Below are 19249 nucleotides of genomic sequence, written 5' to 3'. Positions count from 1 at the left end.
CACATGAAACTGGCTCTTGAGGCCAAAGAAAACAGGCAGCTGGATTCCATCCCCCAGCTAAGAATCAGCCCTTAAATGCCTCTTTAAAAGACACTTTATATGAGCTATAGTCAAACTCATTTTCAAGTAATGTTTTCCCACGTGTCCCAGAAAATGCAAACAGCAACTCTGTCTGTGGATGGACTGGGGCACTGACAATGGGTAAGTGTGCCAAAAACCTGCAAACTGCTAATGCAGTTCTACCACAATTCTTCTCTAAGGTCACACCTGTGCTAAAAAACTGTGTATATTTAATCCACACCATAGTCCTTACATATAGCTAAGGCAGCTGTGCTCTAAAGAACTGTCAGCAAATGACATGTACTAGGTCTTTTCCTGCATACTAGTTCACATTGGTGAGCATTTTTTCTGGTATTGTCTTCTGGAAGCATTTTTATTTATGGGATTTATTGCGCTGATCCTCTTCTATATGACAGGCATGGGGAACATGAAGGCACAGTTACCTCATACATGGAAGACTCAGCAACTTGTGGCAAAAACTTGTGGCAACTTGTGGAAAGATAAGAGAAGGTAAGGCAAATGAGACAAGGACTGGCACAGATGCATTTATCTCTACAGATCCCTATTTCAATTAAATAATAAGCTGGGGAGGAAGTGAAGGAACAATTCCAAGTACTAAACTACAGATCTCCAGTTTAGCAACCTATCTCCTGGAGTAGAATTAATCCTACTATTAATCCTACTATTAACAAGCAAGAGAGTTAATAGTGACCAGCAAGTGTTACTGGGCAACAAATGTATTCTCTGGGTGTGGGGGAGTATGGTATGGAGACATTTTAGGTGCAACATACTCTCATGTCTCTCTATTTCAGATTTCAGAGGAAAAATTGGCAACTGGCTCATAATAAAGCCAGAATATTTTCCAAGAGTCACAACAATTCTTGAGTAGCTTACCCCAGCAAAACCACGGCAGAATAACCAATCAGCTTACAATGAACATGAAATGCCTTCCCCTTTGTTTTGAAAGGACAAATTAATGTTTTGACTCTAGGTAGTGTTGCATAACATGAACCATATTTGTTTTAACCAATATACCAGCACAATCCAGAAATAAGTTGTAACATAATTTTTGGCATTTTTATTTTCAGTTTCCCCAGTGACTATTAGTGAGTGCCTGGAAGTGTTTTTTAATCAGTACTGATACACATTCACATATCCAGCCATCAAGATTGAGGCTAGTGCATTATAGCTGCTCTGGGAACCTTAACTCACTTGCATTGACTTTAGGAGGATTAAGTCAGAAACAATACTATTTTAATGCCATTTTTGGTATTTACTTGGCAAATACCCTTGTCAATTTAAAGTTTCCCATGGGAGGTGTCAAGAGGTCACTGAAATTCTCCTGGGCAAAGGAGGGAGAGTGGTTGAAACTATGGCCTCCATGCTGCTTCCTTCACTATTTTTCTTCATGTCATTAGTGCTGTATTCGGCACTTTCCCCCCCACTTCCATTGGAAGAGGGAGTGAGCAAATGTAAAAATTTTAGTGGAAAATGGAGGTAAGAAACATAGAAAAGGCCTCCCTGCTGTTTTATTTGGCTACTTCTAGGCCTCAGTAACAGTAAACTTAGCCACAGATAATTAGTATAGAATATATTGTCTAGTATGCACAAGAACTCCCAGATGCTTTCAGTGCATTTTTTCTCCCAGTTCATTCTATTATTCTACACACTCTTCTGGCCAATGATCACAAAGCCTTCTGACCTCTCTGTTATCCTATGGCAAGAAAATAGTTCCCTAAGGTTGCAAAAGCATCAAGATTTCCAGAAATTAGGTACCTGCAATTTCCATGACCATCAGCATAGCTGTGAGCAGAATATTCTTCAGACACCACTAAGACAGAAATGCAGAATGGAGGGATAGGGGATACCCCACATCTTACAGGCTTGCCAGTCTTCTGAACTTCAGCTGAAAATACCTGAGTTGAAGTGTCATAGATGGCTTTGTTAAAGCTAGTGACTGTAGGAAGTGGTCTGACCTGTGTCATACTTTGGATTAGTGTGATCCTCTAACAAGTTCCCATGGTTTATTGTGTGATAAACCAGGAAATTACACAATTAGTAAATTATTTCAGTTATATATTTCTCACCTTTTTAACTGCTGTAAGGTAGAACAACTGTGGGGATTTTACCAGCAAGAGAAAACAAAAATAGTGCTAAGTAAATACATTACAACTTGATTAATGCAAGATAAACACTATAGGCTACACAGCTTTTGCTCCTCAGCAGGCCTATTTCACATTGTATGTTCATACATAAATTTCTCTTACTAACACTGCACAAGCAGTCTGGCACCATCCTTGACAGATGAGCTTTAGGAACTGTTACAAAGTGGTTTAAGTTATAGCTCCATCTGTTATATCCCATCCTTCTGATGGAGATTGTGTTCACTGTGGCAGAATAAGCAGAATGGAAGACGTGTTCATATCCTCACCAACTGCAGCTCAGAGTCTGGTGCCTTGGCTCACACCCATCTTCTCAGTAGTTTAATCAATGACGCTCTGCTTCGTACCTAAGTATGAGGGTGGGCGAACATTTCCTTCTGCTGGTCCTGATAATCATCAGCAGAGGGAAAGAACAGACTATGGTGAACAGGAGAAGCTTAGCAAATCACAGTGGGATCTGACTCAAGCTTCCTTTAATTTTACTGGGAGGAAGGAGGCCTTATAACAGTGCTTGTCCACACTCCACTATAATAATGTACAGGGACATACTGGGGGTTGTGGTGGAAAGTCTGCCCATTATGGATTTGAGCAAAATAGTTACTACAGTACCACTGCCTGGTTAACAAAGGCAATCACATCAGGGATATTTTATATTCTAAATATATAATATATATTTATATATAATTAATATATAATTCTCATATATGTAACAATAAATATAGGTCTACTAAATAAGGCTAAAAACTACTGAGTATAAAAAATAAAGTATGCTCATATTTCTAATAATTAAAAGACATCAAAGTATGTCCAATGTTATGTCCAAATATACTCTGTTGAGAAGCTCAACTGTCATAGACTTAATCTTTTAGCATCCTCTTACAATGTTTAAAGAAGATAACTAAAATACTCCAAATGGCTATGTAAGTTATCAAAATTAATGTCAGTGGAAAAGGATCAATGAAATTGTGCTATAATTATGGCAAATTATTGCATTTTATTTCTATCTTTCACACATCTTTATCAGACATTGTTACAGATTCCCAGAATAAATGAGGTTGGAAAAGACCTATTGAGATCATCGACTCCAGCCTTTGACTGAGTATCACCGTGTCAGCTAGGCCATGGCAGTAACATGGCAGTCATGTCCGGTCTTTTTTAAGCACTTCCATACAAAAGAAGAAACAGAATTTAGAGAAAATATAACAGCTATAGCAGTTTATAAAAAGCAGTTTTAAGCAGGCCTCAAGTCAGTAGAGCTCCACAATAGACAAAAGTTGTGGCTCATGCACCTCAGGTTTTCTGTCCTTTCTCTATCCACATCAAATAAATCCCTTCAGAAAAAGGTTACATACCTTAGTTTTGCAAAACTTCTCTGACAGCACTCACAATAGTTGTAGCAGCAATAAAACAAACAACAATAAGATCATTTGACTGCTGATGGGGAAGCCAATAGGAGGAAAATATGGTATCCCTGAAGTATTGCTTGAGATTTAAAATTTTTCAAGAGAGATAGAACCACAGTCTTTTAGCCTACAATTTGAATTTAGGGAAGTTTTATTCTATATCAAGGACACAGCCAAAATGCATACTTCATCCCTTCCCCTAGGGGAGACATTACTGTCAGGACTGTGTGCAGGATACAGCAAAAGTTAGGGAATGTCAAAGACCCTATTGGTTCTCCTCAGAGCATGTCTGCATCAGCTCAAACCACAGTCCTATTTCAATCTGAACTGAATTTTTTCCTGGCTGACTACAGTCCCTAAGGGAACATCCATCAGCCAAGCAGAAGTGAATCACACAACACCCCAGCCTCACACTTGATACAGTCAGCCCCAGGGATGACTTGGGAAAGAATTGTCACAGCCATCCTGAAACTAAGCAAATACTGGAGTATTCCCACTCTGCAGCCTGCCCATGGTTTTGGCTTGTGTTGTGCAGCTCATGTGAAAAATTTCTGAAAGCCTTTGGCTCTGTGAGTTCTCTAAACTGTATTGTTAAAAAGAGAGTGAATGGAATTGGCTAAATCCCATCTTGGTTTAAAAATGTCTTGGAAATAAAATCTGGAAGAGTGCACCACATCAGAGATGCTCAAGGTGAGCAATTTAGGAGCAGCAGCCAAACTCATATACATATATACCCTCAGACACATATACATACACAAACACATACATGTATATATACATGTCTCACAAGTAACTGCAAATTAATATATCTTTGTGGAAGCAGCTCAATTAAGGCTTTAGTTGATGAAGAAGTGTTTTTAAGACTCTTGCACAAGCCAACCATTCTAAGTGCTACAATTTGAATTGATGAACTCATCAGTTCAGCCAGAAAACATATCAATTTGGAAATGCATTTGAAGTGCAAATTGCATTAACACACAAATTTAATTTACAGGAAGCTCTTTATGGGTTTAAAAACTACTACTTAAACTATACAAATTGCTCCATTTAAACTGCTATGATAAAAATGGCAAAAAAATGCTTTAGGAATGGTAACCACTGATTTCTATATCACACTAAATTTGAGTCTGCATGGTTCATGAATGAACAAATGGTAAAATAAGACTTGAGAAAGCACACAGTTATTTGAAAAGAAAAACATTTAAAAGGATTGAAAAGTTAAATTTCTATATTTATCTTTGGTTTATCACAGCTAATAAAATTATGTAGAGTGTAGTCTTATTTGAGCTTTGATGTGGTGCTTCTAGTGGAGACAGAAGTCAAATCAGTAATTTAGTTAGGGGCATGCTTCTACCCCAGCCTCTGGCAAAGAGAAAGATTACTCCGAGCCCAAATATACATTTCACATGTGCTAAAAGTGTTCTATTTTATTTAAATTTGCATCTAGTCATTTGGGGAAACTGGACATACCATACCATAAAGCTACTAGAAAGTGTCCAAAGCAGGGCTACAAAGATGGTGAAGGACTGTGAAGGGAAGTCATATGAGGAACAGCTGAGATCACTTGGTCTGCTCAGCCTGGAGAAAAGGAGACTGAGGGGAGACCTCACTGCAGTTACAACTTCCTCGTGAGGGGAAGAGGAATTAAAGCCTGCTCTTTTTAAATCAAATGAGACCCCTTGCCTATGGGTGATGAAAAAGCTAGACAAGTGTTTAAGTTCCAGTTATTCATCTTGCCAACTGCAAGTCAAAAAAGGAAGCAATCCAAAAGTTTGTGTGTAGTTCTAGCTTTCAAATTGACCCTAAGAAATGGTATGAAACTGTGTTAGGGGAGGTTTAGATTGGATATTAGGGAAACTTTCTTCACCCAGAGGGTGGTTGGGCACTGGAACAGGCTCCCCAGGGAAGTGGTTACAGAGTGACCAGAGTTCAAGGAATGTTTGGACAATGTTCTCAGGCACATGGTGTGATTGTTCAGGGCCAGGAGTTCGGCTCTATGATCCTTGTAGGTCCCTTCCAACTCAGGATAGTCTATGATCCTCCTGTCCTCCAGGAAAAAGAATGTAAAGATTTATAAACAGACAAAGAATTGTATTTATGAGTATTTTCAGAAAATGGTCCTGTACTAGGAAATAAATAAATCGCAGGGCCTTGTGAACTCCTGTTCCGGCTCAGCCCCGCCGTGTTCCCTCCGCAGGACCCCCAGCCTCAGGCGGCCGCACCTTTCCCGCCGCGCTGGAACCTGCGCGGGCCGCGGCGCCCGCGCGCTGCCACCTGGCGGCCAAGGGCCCGCACAGCACCCGCAACCTGCTTCCCAACGAATTCGGAAAGTTTTAAACCTTTACAACAACGAGTGAGTGGAGAATGCGTGTTTGACTAAACATACAGCATTTATGCTCACATGAGAGCAAGAGGGACAGAGAAGCAGTAAAACCTGAGGTAGGAATTATTAATAAATAATGCAGGTTTCTCAAGAGCACAAAGAGCCTTGTTAGGAATGTGGTAGACTGAAACTTGATTTAAATCAGCCATTCACTTACCAGACGACAGAAAAACCTGTGCTCTGCTTTGGTTCACATTGCCCAACCAGATAACACATTTTTCTGAAGTTTCTTCTAGTAGTAACTTCCAATATGCACTGAGCAGAGTTCAGCAAATTGAAGAGCAAAAGCCTCTGTTCAGGCTCTGTTCTTCAAAGAAGGTTTTAGGCATCAGTGCTTTGGGTAGAGTACTGTACCTGTTCAGCTCAAACCAGCTCACTGCTGGGGGTCTTACTCCCTTCTGCTGATGGTTTTTTGCTTGTCTGGTTGTTTTGGGTTTTTTTAAACATTCCTCAACTGAACTTAGAGTTGGCTTCAACGGTCAAGAAGCAAGTCTGAAGACAGAGACATCAGTGTTATATAGTTCACAGAATATGTTTTGTGTGAAAAATACCATTCCATATGTCAAATTGCTACTAGAACAACAACAGAAAATTCTTCAAGGTGAATGTAATATGCACAGAAGCCAAATGCTCAACTAATTTCAATAAAATGCATACAGACCAATTCATTAACTTGCAGCCACACTGTCCTTAATGTCATTATAGAATACATTAAATATGGATTTAACATTTCAGATGAAAGTATTTCTTTTGCAGATAAACTTATTTACTGTGTCAGTTTTAAGTTAGCTTTTGAGGGATTTCAAGGATATTCAATCTTGAGTGGCAAGTTTGAAGATTATTCTTAAAAAGCTGTCCACAATCTACATGTGTTTTTCAAATTGTTAATTGGTAAAAAGCTCTGTTTGTAAATCTTGCAGTCTGCAGCTTATGCCATGTTTCTCATCAGAAGCAAGCTGGTACACTGCATAAGAAATGAAGACCGTCAATAATGATACAATTTCAATTTAAAAGAAGTGAACATGGCCCAATCCTTAACTTCAGTAAGACTATCATCTTAAAGGGATTCAAAACCATAGAGGACAGAATATACCAGCTGTGTATTTTGTTGTTTCCATACAGTTATTCTATATTATCTTAAATCTAAAGATTTTGAGTCCTCTCTTCCTCCAAAAGGTGGGCCAGGTATGATTTGAAAAATCAAACCTGAAAAGAAAAATAATTCAGAATCATTTAATAGAGTCTTTAGGGTGTATTTACTAAAAGCCATGAGTGATGTAGCTCATGAGGATCATCTCTCTGAATAGATTATGCAGCAGTAGAAAGTGGAATGGATGAGAAACCTGGTAAAAAGTTTACTGTGGGAAGTTAAGAAAAAGGGAATAAAGAAGGAAGGGAATGAGAAAAGCAGCATAGCCCAGAATCAACACTGTTTCCAAGAATTGATCATAGCTTCTCACCAGATGAAGTAAGAGGTATTAAGAATATAAAGAATAATCTATTAAAGGCAATTTTTTATTCTTATTATTAACAATTTTATTCTCACCGCAGATTCCCACGATACTGCTGAACTAGAGTAAGTTTGATATATGTCTAAAAAATTTTAATGCTTTTCAGTGGGCAAAATTTTAATAATGACACCATAAAGCAATTATACAAAAATCATGTACATATTTTGACAGTTTAAATAATATATATATATATGTATATATATATATATATATATATATATATATACTTGTTTTTACTTTGTGGAAAAGCAACTTTTGACAGTTTTAGATTGTGACTGGTTGTAGCTGAAAAAAAAAGAAACCAAACCTGTTTTTCTTCAGTAGGGCACTTGGAAGTTTGACAGTTCATCAAATTCATAACAAGAGACTTACTGTAATGCATAAACCAGTAAAGCTGACACAGAGATGATGACTGGAAAACAACAGAATCCCTAATGTCTGCCCTGTATAGTACTACTTCAACACAAGGAATGAGGAAATGTGTGTCAGAAGAAACCTGGTTTTCCCTGTAGGGTGGTGGAAACCAAGCTGTACAAAACAGAAGCCAGAAGATGTGAAGTATTACACAGCGCTTGTGGCTGCAATGTTTCATTCTCCCCTGTGGCTGCTGGAGCAATGACTAGAACACTCAGACTTCAAAGCCAACCTGCAAACCCCCTCCCCTTCTCAGTTCAACAGCGTGGTACATCATCATTGACCAGATTACAAAATTCAAGAGAGGTAAACAACTGGGATTTTTGGGAAGGGGATAGGAAAGGGGAAGAAGAAGAAAAATAAGAAGAAAATTTTTGGAAAAAAGAGTATTCCAGCTTCAAATGGATTTTACAGTCCCAACCCCCATCCGCCCCAGACATTTCAATGATGACACCATCAAGATATTTCAGATATGACAGAAGCCTTCAGCTTCAAAATACAATAAAAGTGAAATGCTTGAACTGGATCACAAGATTAAGATACTATTAAAATACAATCATGAGGGTCAATAAAAACAAAGTAATTCCTTTGTGTAGGTGTAAAGAAAAGCTTCTTGAAGTATTTAAGTGAATAGCTAGATGTGAGTACTTCCACAACAAAGTAATGCTTCCAACTGTTCAACCATACCAGCTATATGTTCATATGGCAGAAATTCTAATTTAATTACAGGTCTCAGTTTTGTATGAGAACATATAGAGGTATTTCTTTCTCTGTTTCTTTTGAAATTTGAGAGGTTACAGGTTTGGGGTTTTTTTGTTTGGTTTGTTAATTTTTTTGGGTTTTGTTGGTTTTTGTTGTTGTTAGTTGGTTGGTGTGGGTTTCTTAAAATTTTGGGCACCTAATATTTAAGGAACACCTATGCACATCCACACAAGAGAACTCTAAAGGTATCTCAGTTTAAAAGGCATGTTTTTTCTCTTTTTCATACAATCAACATTCTTTTTTGAAGTCTTGCCTCTCCTGCCCCATGTTACATTCTCCACTACAACTTGTTCAGCTGTGCGGACTTCAGACACTGGTATGTAGTAAGCACTAAGGAATCTCCTGAGTCAGGTTTATTCATCATTACCTGTACAAAGTAGAAGAGGGGGAGAGACAGTGTGAAAAGGAGAGACACACTTAGACACAAGTCAAGCTAGGGTTACAAAACAATCTAGAAACCACAATTCAGTAAGCAATAACACAAGAATATACTAAGTCTGTCACCAATGAGGTGAGCATGACCAAAGCTGCCTTAAAGCGCTACACACAAATATTGAACATTGTGTCATCTTGGATTAGTGAATTTAAGATAGTTGCACCTCAAGTGGCCTGCTTTAGTTAGAACAATCCTCTTAGAAAGAGCAACAGAGATTTTCTCCCAACATTTCTTATTTGAAGAGTATAAGGCTTTTGAGACAGAAGCTCATGAAGATCCTTCTGTCTGTCACTTGTCCTCTCTTCACCCCTATTAGCATAGCACTTTTTAATTCAAGTGTCTGAAATTTATAGAATTACTTTTTCTTATCATTTTTGGATGCTACCACAGATTTGTAAAATACATAATTACAACTGAATCTAATAAAAATAGCCACTTGTTAATCAGCATTTTGCCAGATGAAAGTCAGCTCATTTTAATAGGATTCACTCAGACAACAGCTTATCATTTATATGCCAACATTTCAGCAAATTTTCATTTAAGCCTTTTAGTACTAGTTTTAAACTATCCTTAAAGCAGAGTAGCAAGCAAAAGAAAATGGTAACACCATAGTAACCATTTTCTTGTTATTTTACATTGCCAGTCTTTTGGACACTTGAAAAATTGACTACTACGGTGCATATTTCAAAATCTGTCATTAAATCAAGAAATTGTGCCTGAAAAGTATTTTTCAGACATTTCTCTGTCACACTTCTCTAACACAGCATGAAAACAACATGGAAATGATTGTTCTTACCTAGCAGTTCTATATCAGTAGAAAAAAATAAAATCAGGAAAACATAATTTGGATTAGAATTAAAAAAAAACCTATTATGTTTTTCTAACTAGTTTTAAGACAGCCCCCCAAATATTTACATATAAAAGTCATAGAAAGCCGTACACTTACTTGACCTTGCACTACTAATGCAACGCATTCATAAAAGAATTTAAAAGATGCAGAAAGTACATAATGGTTAACATGCATTAGAATATTTTTTTGAAAATTGAAAAGCATTAAATGGTGGTCATTGCACATACTTCTAAATGTGATGCTTCTGATTTCTGTAAAACTAATTAAAATCTTCGATTCCTTATTTTTCCCCTCTCCAGTGAAGACTTCAACCATTAGAAATCTAAAAATATGTAACTGCAGTTAAATTTTTGACATGAGAGAAATGAAAAAAACCAAAAGCATTCCCTCACTGATGGTGGTCTGTGTGGTTTTTCATAAACATGACTCTGAAAGATGGAGCAACATCCATCTGCCTTGTAACCTGTGCTAAGCTGGGTAAGGCTCCAGCAAACAAACAAATTATTGTCATGTGTTAGTGAGACACCAAATAAGATGGATGGTACATATACATCAAGGTCTTCTGAAAAATACTAATTATAGGACAAAGAGCTCCATGAAATTTTCAGAAAATGAGTGATGGTGCAACTTATTAAAAGTAACATTATAGAAAGCATAGTATTATTTTAGCTGAAAGTTCATTCATTCTTAAGATAAAATTGCTTTTGATTCTGCTAGTTTTGTGCTGGATTTTCTTTCCCCATCTGTGAAACTGTTTTACAGAAATTAAATAATTATACTGTAGCTTTTGTAGGCCAATTATTGTTACAGTTGACTGTACATGCAAATTCTGTTAAATCAGAGTGGTCAGCAAAGTTTGCCACATTTTGTTGCAGGAATAAAAAAAAAACCTTTGTGGAAAATTTTAATTAATTTAGTCAATCAATATACCAAAGCACATGTTCTAAACTCTGTGATATTATGATGTTTTAAAAGTATATTAGAACCTATATTGTATATGACCAAGAAAGAACATAAGACAAGCCATAATTGCCAGGATACATTGAGATTACCTTCTTGGTAGGCTCCATCTGCCATTACCAGATGAAGTATTTTGGCATACAGGTGCTTGTGTTCATTTCCAAGAACAGACTGAACTATGGTTGAACAAACATCAATATTTTCATCTTCATCTTCAAGTATAGCCTAGTGGGAAGAACAAACCATGTTGCCAAAATTAAAATAGGTAGAACATTAAATAGTTCAAATCTATTAAATGCAATTCATGGTTAAACCGTAAGTTTTTCTCTTTAATCCACTCGCCAGGCACTTTCTCTGATAATATTTTAGTGTGCCAAAACAGATTAAAAGACTATAGAAAAAACCTTTTACTCTAGTCATACAAAGTACTTAGTTAATAGCAAACAGTCCTAGGTGCTTGTTGCTTCAAATATTTCCACTTGAGCTTATTCCACAAACCTTTATTTTCTCATAAACTTCAATTAATTTATCAAAGCCTATTTCCTGCTCCAGGTTATATCTCAACTCTTCTAAATGGCTGAAGATACTATCACATTCTTCACATTCGCTGGCAATCTCTCCATCACTATTATCTAGAAAGAAAGAAAACAACAGTAAAACCCCCTCAGTTCTCCTACACTCTTAATGTTGTTTCTAAATCTCTAAAACAAATATCCTTTAAAAGCAACCAAACAGGTAAGCTCAGGAGCACTGGATGATGTTGGCAGATGTTCTGACAATGTGCAAGAAAATAGGAATAGTCCCTTTCTTGAAAAAAAATCCTGAATCCCAAATGGGACATGTCCAGCTATCCCTACTAAATCCCCACTCTGACAATTAGCCATAGGGGTATTCAGCCTGAAGGAAAACAAGGTATGGTCTTAAAGCAGAATTTTAGTTAGCAAAGTAGGTCAAGTGCCATATCACCACTCTATAAATTTCTGAGGTGAAACTTAAGAAGGGTTTGGTGACTGTCCCACACAAGGGAAAGGAGTTCCCTAATGAAGCAGCTGTCTTCTAGCAAAAAATGAGTACATGTATGTTACCCATCCACTGCTTTCTGCCCTGAGATGCATCTTGTTCCATGGAGAAAGTCTAAAAAGCACAGTACTAACTTAGCTACAGAGCTCCTTGTTCTTTTATAAGTGCATCTCCTTTGTGTAGTGAATTAAGTATGCCAAGTGGTGAGATAAGATACAGGAGAGAAATCAAGATAATTTTGCTTATAGGCTTCAGAAACCTTGAAAATAGGTTTGTAGTGGTAAAACATGAGGTAAATATAACAAAAAAAGGATGTTTTAAAAAATACAAGACAGAATCCCTATGTAAAATTCCACTGTAAAATGCAGGAAAAAATACTTTCTTAAATAAGTATATATTATACATATAAGTGTGTATATATATATATATATATATATACACACTTATATGTATAATATATACTTATATATATAAGTATATATAAATTTGGAGAGAACTTGTCTACCAGGCAAAAACTTCATAGATTTCAGAGTGTATAATATCAAATATTAAATACTATTACCTGGTAAATCACAAACTTCATGATGTAGTACTACTTACAATTCTTATATATAACTAGTGTAAGGTATAGTCCTGACCAAATCACATCCTTCATTCAAGTATCAACAGTCAAATCAATAAGAAAGTATCAATAAAACAAAAAGAAAAGTTGTATATGGGTTAAAAACCCATTAGGTTATTTCTAATCCTCTATTTAACATCTAGATCTTGAGCAGATTTTGTCTCAAGTTCTATCTGTTACTCTTTTGAAGGCTGGCCTGCCTTCCTCCCTGCCCCAACAGGGAAACTTGAAATTCTTATGGAATATCTAGAAGGTAGGACACTGGTATTAAACACTAGCATTTGCAACAACAGCAGAATCACAGACACAAATAGTATTGCGTGTTATCAGTGTGTAACATCAGCACTGCCACAAAATTAAAGACATCAACAAAGTTTATTTTACCTTAAAATAATGATTGGAATGTGTTATTGGATGTTTGATTTGTTGAAAATTTTCTTCAATAAAAATTACACAAAAGCTTTGTTTTAGATGAGTTACTGATTTTCTGTATCTTTTCACAACTATATTTCTAGTTGCACTTAATTTTACAGCAAGAGTAAAATACTTGTATTTCCACAAGAATTTAAAATACAGAAATGAGACTTCAGGAAGTTGTGCATAGCTAATGCAAAATGCTAAAAGCAGTAATTAATCTGTCTCACTTTTAGTCTGACTGCATTAATACCTAATTTTGGCTAAGGACAAGGTGAACAATTTCATGTTCCTTCTGATTGCCTGTTAAATTACTTATCTGTAACTTAAACTGAATCCCAGATACTCCAGTCCTGTCAATTGCTATTTCTTTTTCACACTTACAGCCATGAATTATTCAAGACATACAATGCATTCTGTCTTTGATCTTCCTTGAAGCCAAGTTTTAGACAATTTAGAGAAAAAGGCACTTACCATCACTACTCAACAAACAGCCAAGCTTTAATTTGCAACATGGAATGTTGCTTAGATGTTGACCTTAACATTCAGAAAGTCTGAATATTATCTGATTTTTTATAACTTATGTATATAAATTATCAATTAGAGCTTTACTTTGTTATAAGCTAATGAAGCTAAAAAAATCTGTAAAAAAATATGTATCTGAATTTTTAACATGAATAAATAACTTATAAAACACATATAACAGAAATTATACCTGACTGCCATTCTTCATTAAGAGCACTTTCACTGCTGGGGTTATTTTCATCTCCTTCATCCAGCTCAGTACCATTTGTTATGCATTCCATGGCATTAGCCTTTAAAGTAGACTCCTCTTCTTCACTCAGTTCCTCACTAGGCTGCTCCCTAAGCAACTGTTCCATTGAATCCCGGAGCTCCTGCAAATCTGTATCTGTCTCTCCAAACATACTAAAGGAATGTGATATAAAGTTTATATAATTAATACTTTGCAAGAAAAACCCTCTAGAAAGAGCTCATTTCTTTTGTGAGCAGCAAATTGAAAAGCCAGTCTAGATGGAGTGGAAAAAAAAAAGAGACACCCTCCACCCTCCTCCCCCAGCTATTTGTGACCTCGGTCCAATATTACTACAGCATTGATACCATTGTATCATGCAACACACAGGGAATAAACAGATATCCCACAGTCTCATAAAAAGATATTAAGTCCTCAATTCAACTTTATTAGTAAGGGAATTTCAAAATTCTTGTATTTGTGCACTATTATAGAACCCTGGCAAATATAACATTTTCAATCCAGATAAAAATGTCTTGAGCAAAAAAAGAGATCTAGATCTAATCAGACTAAATACACCAGACTATCAAAGCTGTGGGGAATAATTAATTCCAGGGTCAGATTTTGAAGCCCCTGAAAGAATCTGGGGAACTTGAAGTACACTCTAATTAAACAGTAGAGGAGATAAGTGAGCATGATTCCCAGAACATAGAAAGAAAGGAAATATTCGAGAATTTTTTTTTTCTAGAAGAGCAATAGCAATCAACTTTGAGTTGCTTGAGCAAATTGCAAGTTGCAGACATCAGACAGAATAACACCTTGAATAGATTTTGGGAAGGAAATTTAGACAGCTATTGTATGCAGTGTATCCCATTAGCTTCTCAATTCTCTGGAACAAGATTTAAAGTGGTGATTTAAAGATTTAAATGGTGATTCAATACAAAATTTTTAAAATATGGGCAAAAACTCCATGCTGGTATAGTGTGTATAACAGTTAGTGTCTAACCAGAAATATTCTTGAACTAAGATGCCTGTTAAAACACTTTATAAACTTGATACACTCACATGTCCTCAGAGTCAGAGGGTCCTTCTTTGGCTTGCTCATCTTCCGTATCATCTGTTTCAAGATTATGTTGATCCTGCATGTCCGCTACACTGGGAACATCAACTAAAGTTCTGTACAGTTTGTAAAGATCTGGGAGTGAACATGTTCTCAACATCTACAAAGGCAATAGAAAGCCTGCTTGGTAACAACATTAAAGAGTTTTGAGTTTACAAAATACTTTAAAATGAGATTTCACTGTTCTTCAGGTTTCCTGCTTCACAACCAGAAGCTGTGCTAGTAGATTAAATCTTACAGGAAAAAAAAAATCACTTGGTTGGCAGAAATGATAAGATATCTTTGATGCCCTGTTCAGTGATTGCTTATGATGGCAAGGTAGTGATAATTCTAAAAGACTGCACAAAAGGGAGAAAGCAGATAGGACAAGTTAGGAATGTCTTCATGAACTCCCTCAGTAATGTCTCTGAGAAAGAGTGGAATTCCTCCAAAAACACCTGGAACATAGAATGCTAAATGGTGAATCCAGATACTTTCACTGCTGCATGAGACTTGCTGATACCATGAGCACAGTGCAGTTGAACTACAGGGCAGACATGGCTTGATAAATACAAACACCTGCTGAACGAATTGTGCCATCTGTTCTGGCCTCCTTCAGCTTCAATGAGAAAGTAAGAATAATACTACAGAACAAGAAATTATTTCTTATTCATTATTTAAACTTGCCTTTGGGTCATTTGCATCAAAAAGTCCTGTAGAAAGTCCAATCAACAATGAACTTTTGCCTTTATTTTTTGCTGGTGATATGGAACTTGAACGAGGTACAAAAGACTCTTCCTGTGAAGACTGAGCTGACAGAACTGGTGAGGTTGTTGGTACAGGTGTGGGCTGTATTACCCTCTGGAATAAGGGTTCAGCTTGCTGACAGTCACTGGAACAAGTTTCTGATGTGGTAAAAGAAAGTCTGTTACAAATCTAACCAGATTAAAACCCCAAGATACTTAAGGAAAAGGTAACTACTGTGAATATACCTAACTAATTTCTGTTATACAATTAGAGGGAAAAGTAGATAGCACTTTGAAAGTATTAAAATATTTTTGATTATTTTATTAAATACAATTACAATGCGAATTTTTCCCATTTTAACTTTTGGAGAATATACAACCCTCAGCTATAGCCTGTTCTCTTCTCAGGCCTTCTGTTTTCTCATTATCCAGTCCATGTCTGATATGGTGTCATCCATTTTTACCTGTTGCTTATCACCTTATACTAGATCTCTTTGAAGTTAACGCAATATAATTTGCCCAAACAGGGGGAAAACCCATCCAGTTTGCTTAAGCCACCCTTAACTAGATGCAAGAATATCACCAATGATACTTGACAGTATTGACAATGTTTTTTCTAAAGTTACTTCCCAGACCTCCAAGAACAAGCAATTCTTCTATGGAATAAAGATAAAAGATTGTCATTAGCAGCCACTTATAACATTGAGCTGCAGCTCAGTATTAATTTGAGATGTATATAAACAAAGCAATACTTCTATTAAGTAAATAATCAGATCTCATAACATCCTAAATAGTCATGTGAAAAAGCTGTAACATTCAGAAAGTTGACGTTCTGATGTATGGGCCACTGTCCTGTTGATCTATACACGGTGTAGCTTTCTCATAACATGTTTTCCTCCAAAGTGGCAAACATAATACCCACAATTTGTCTTCCTAATCCATTAGAAATTTCCTTTTTAGACATAAGAACTGAAGAAGCAAATAAAAACTTGCTTTTTTGGGGTTAATGAAGTGAGAAGGGATGGCTTAAGCACCCTATGCTGCCAAGCCATGGAACATGAGACTTGCACTGACCTGCTGGAGCTTCCTTTTGTGGTTGCACCTTGTTGAGCCCTTCTTTCTCCAAAGCTGCCTCGTTTATTCTGTCATGTTGTGCCCTATTATAGCACATCACATCAAGGGGAAATGCCATGTAAAAAATGGTCATTAGCCTATTGAAGTCATCAAGTGCAGTAAAACTAACACATCAGCAAGCAATGAAGCTTTAGCTAAGTGTGATTTTAACTGACATGTCCAAAAAAAACCTCAGTTAAGGCTCAGTTGTTTAAACTGGAGAGAGAGAGGTCAGAAGAGAGTACTTACGCATCCTCTTTCTCTTGTACCCACACTTCATTAACAGTGCTAGGAAACTCCTTATTTTCCTTACTCTGGTGCATTTTATCTTCCGTTTCTTCCAGCACCTCTGCTTCCAAATCATCAGGCTCTAAAATAAATAGTCATTTACCTTATTAAAAATTAATTCCAATCAAGCAAAAAGATGGGGTAGTATACATTTTAAGATTACACTTAAATCCTTCAGCTTAAATAATTTTGCAGAAACAGCAGAAGTTTTGTAATCCCAGAGCTCAAGTTTTGTTTTTTTTCTGATACCAGAAGAGTATCTTAAAGCTCCAATGAATGATGTCTACTAAAAACCTCAGTAACATGCCCCCAGAGATCAAAAGGATGCTGGTATCATACAGGAGAAAAGATTCCAGCACAACTGATGGGGAGAAACAAACCAAAACACCACCAAACTAACACGAAAAAATTTGAAGCACTTTAAAATTCTATTTGTACTCTAAAATTTTCTACAAGCACACACAAAATGTTTCTGGAAATCTACTAAATACATTACTGAATCAGATAACAACACAGGCATAGAAAGCACCTGGTCCTACCTAAAATGTGTTAATAAAAAACTGCACATTACTTATGGGAAGATAGAAAAGTATACAGGATTGTTACTTCACTTATTGCATTCAATAAACAGATTTTAAGTAGAATTATTGATGAAATGAGTTACCATCCAGCATAATAGGTTTGCTCTGTACCAGGGTGGGTCCAATTCTTTGAGATTCTTCTGGTACAGTCATGACAGGCTTTGTAACACCAACTGGTACTGCAGACTGAGCTCCAACAGGAGAAAAAGCCTTCTCTTCTTTCTCCTCTGATGAAGACTGATGATCTCCTTCAAGAAGCTCTGCAGTACCTAACAGAAAATGATTCTATTATTTAAACAGTGCTTCACCATATTTGGATAATAAACTACAATGTGGCTAATAAGGTAAATTACGAATTTTTGTTTCTTAAAAGGAAAACAGAAAAAAAATTGCATGCTTTTAGTACAACTATATAAAGAAGAAAGGTAGAAATATTAAAATCTTAATTTCTTATGTTACATTATCATTAGTACAAGTTTATATTTGGAATCAATATAAGTCCTTTTGTCCTTAGAAAGAACTAAGGGCAGGAGTTGACGGGGGGGGGGTGGTGTGGGGAAAAAAAAATCAACTGATATGGTAAGTCACATGCTGCCAACAAAGTTACAGGAAGCATCTAATGCAATATTCAGATGATGACATCCTTTCAAAAAATGGGATTGTTTCTATTAAAAGGCAAGTTTTAAGACTTTTCAGCAAAATGAAGATCCTTTCCTTTCAGCACACCCTGGTTAATTTCTTACCACTTCACTGAGTTTGAAATATTTTGGTGTCCTCCAGTATCAGCTTGTGCTTACATTCAGAACTGAGGCAACACCCAGAAGTAGAAAGCAAGAGAGAATATAAGAATATGCTTCTATTACTTCAAAATTTTTCTCAGTAGATAAACTGTCACTACTCTTGCAGTGCAGATAATTACCCACTGTGCTTACCATTTATCTCATCTTGTTCCTCAAGGATGTCAGTTTGCAGCTGCAGCTCTGCTTCTCCTAGGATCCTCAGAACTGAATCAGTTGGGCTTTTGCCCCAGACTTTCCTGTGAGGTTCACCAATATCTAACTTAATTACTTCTCCCAGAGTTTGACCTGTTGGGACACAAACACAAATATAAAAACTTTTCTAAATTAGAAATTTTTATTCATTTTCTATATAACAAATAATCAAACAAACAACCTCCACAAAACTTAAAACTAAAAAGGTGACAAAACCAGAACACATGTCACCTCACCCCAAATCAGACAGCCTAAAGACTGTGCTTATCTAGAGTTTTTCTTCTGCCAATTCCAATCAATAACAGAGCTAATTCAATACCAGTTGACGTATCCAACTTAATAGCAGCAGTAGCTCTTTTCAGAAATTCAGGCATTCCAAAAGAAAGCAATATGAGAAATGTTTAACATTGGCATGGAATGGTCTTGAACTTTACTTGACATGGTAAACTAGAAAGTTTCTTGTCTTGCTATCCTTTGACATTTATTTCCGTTAATTCTCCCTCCAAGGAAAACAGGATAAAACGCGACAAAGAAAAACAGACTAAAAGAAGTTTCTTGATTCTAGCACTATGAAACTACTATGCAAAGATGCAAGTCTGTCCCATTCTCCATGATTATTTCTTTCTACAGTGTGAAACAGACTTTTAGTAAGATATACTGAAACCAGAAAAAAGGGGTTCCA

The 19249-nt window shown here is 36.4% G+C and overlaps 1 protein-coding gene and 1 long non-coding RNA gene across 15 annotated transcripts in view; one reads left to right on the top strand and one right to left on the bottom strand.

Moving 5' to 3' along the window:
- Positions 1-5866: 5866 nt before the first annotated feature.
- Positions 5867-8042, top strand: LOC128786757 (uncharacterized). The gene is made up of 2 exons (XR_008430465.1): positions 5867-6064; positions 7841-8042. It is a non-coding gene; the product is annotated as an uncharacterized LOC128786757 (long non-coding RNA).
- An 841-nt stretch (positions 8043-8883) lies between these two features.
- The window catches only part of NEK1 (NIMA related kinase 1), a 42812-nt gene continuing 32446 nt past the window's right edge, over positions 8884-19249 (bottom strand). For all 14 annotated transcript variants that reach the window (XM_053940347.1, XM_053940333.1, XM_053940339.1 and 11 more), the window contains 10 exons: positions 18508-18660; positions 17659-17844; positions 16956-17076; positions 16668-16750; positions 15535-15752; positions 14814-14968; positions 13713-13924; positions 11440-11573; positions 11034-11166; positions 8884-9062 (listed from right to left, as the gene is read on the bottom strand). In XM_053940347.1, coding sequence (XP_053796322.1) covers positions 9049-9062; positions 11034-11166; positions 11440-11573; positions 13713-13924; positions 14814-14968; positions 15535-15752; positions 16668-16750; positions 16956-17076; positions 17659-17844; positions 18508-18660 — 1409 coding nt within the window. In that variant the 3' untranslated portion in view covers positions 8884-9048. The remainder of the gene's footprint in view (positions 9063-11033; positions 11167-11439; positions 11574-13712; positions 13925-14813; positions 14969-15534; positions 15753-16667; positions 16751-16955; positions 17077-17658; positions 17845-18507; positions 18661-19249) is intronic.

This window comes from Vidua chalybeata, chromosome 4 (assembly GCF_026979565.1).
Source record: "Vidua chalybeata isolate OUT-0048 chromosome 4, bVidCha1 merged haplotype, whole genome shotgun sequence".
Taxonomy (NCBI): domain Eukaryota; kingdom Metazoa; phylum Chordata; class Aves; order Passeriformes; family Viduidae; genus Vidua; species Vidua chalybeata.
The sequence above is the reverse complement of the archived record's forward strand: the minus strand, read 5'-3'. Positions and strand labels throughout refer to the sequence as shown.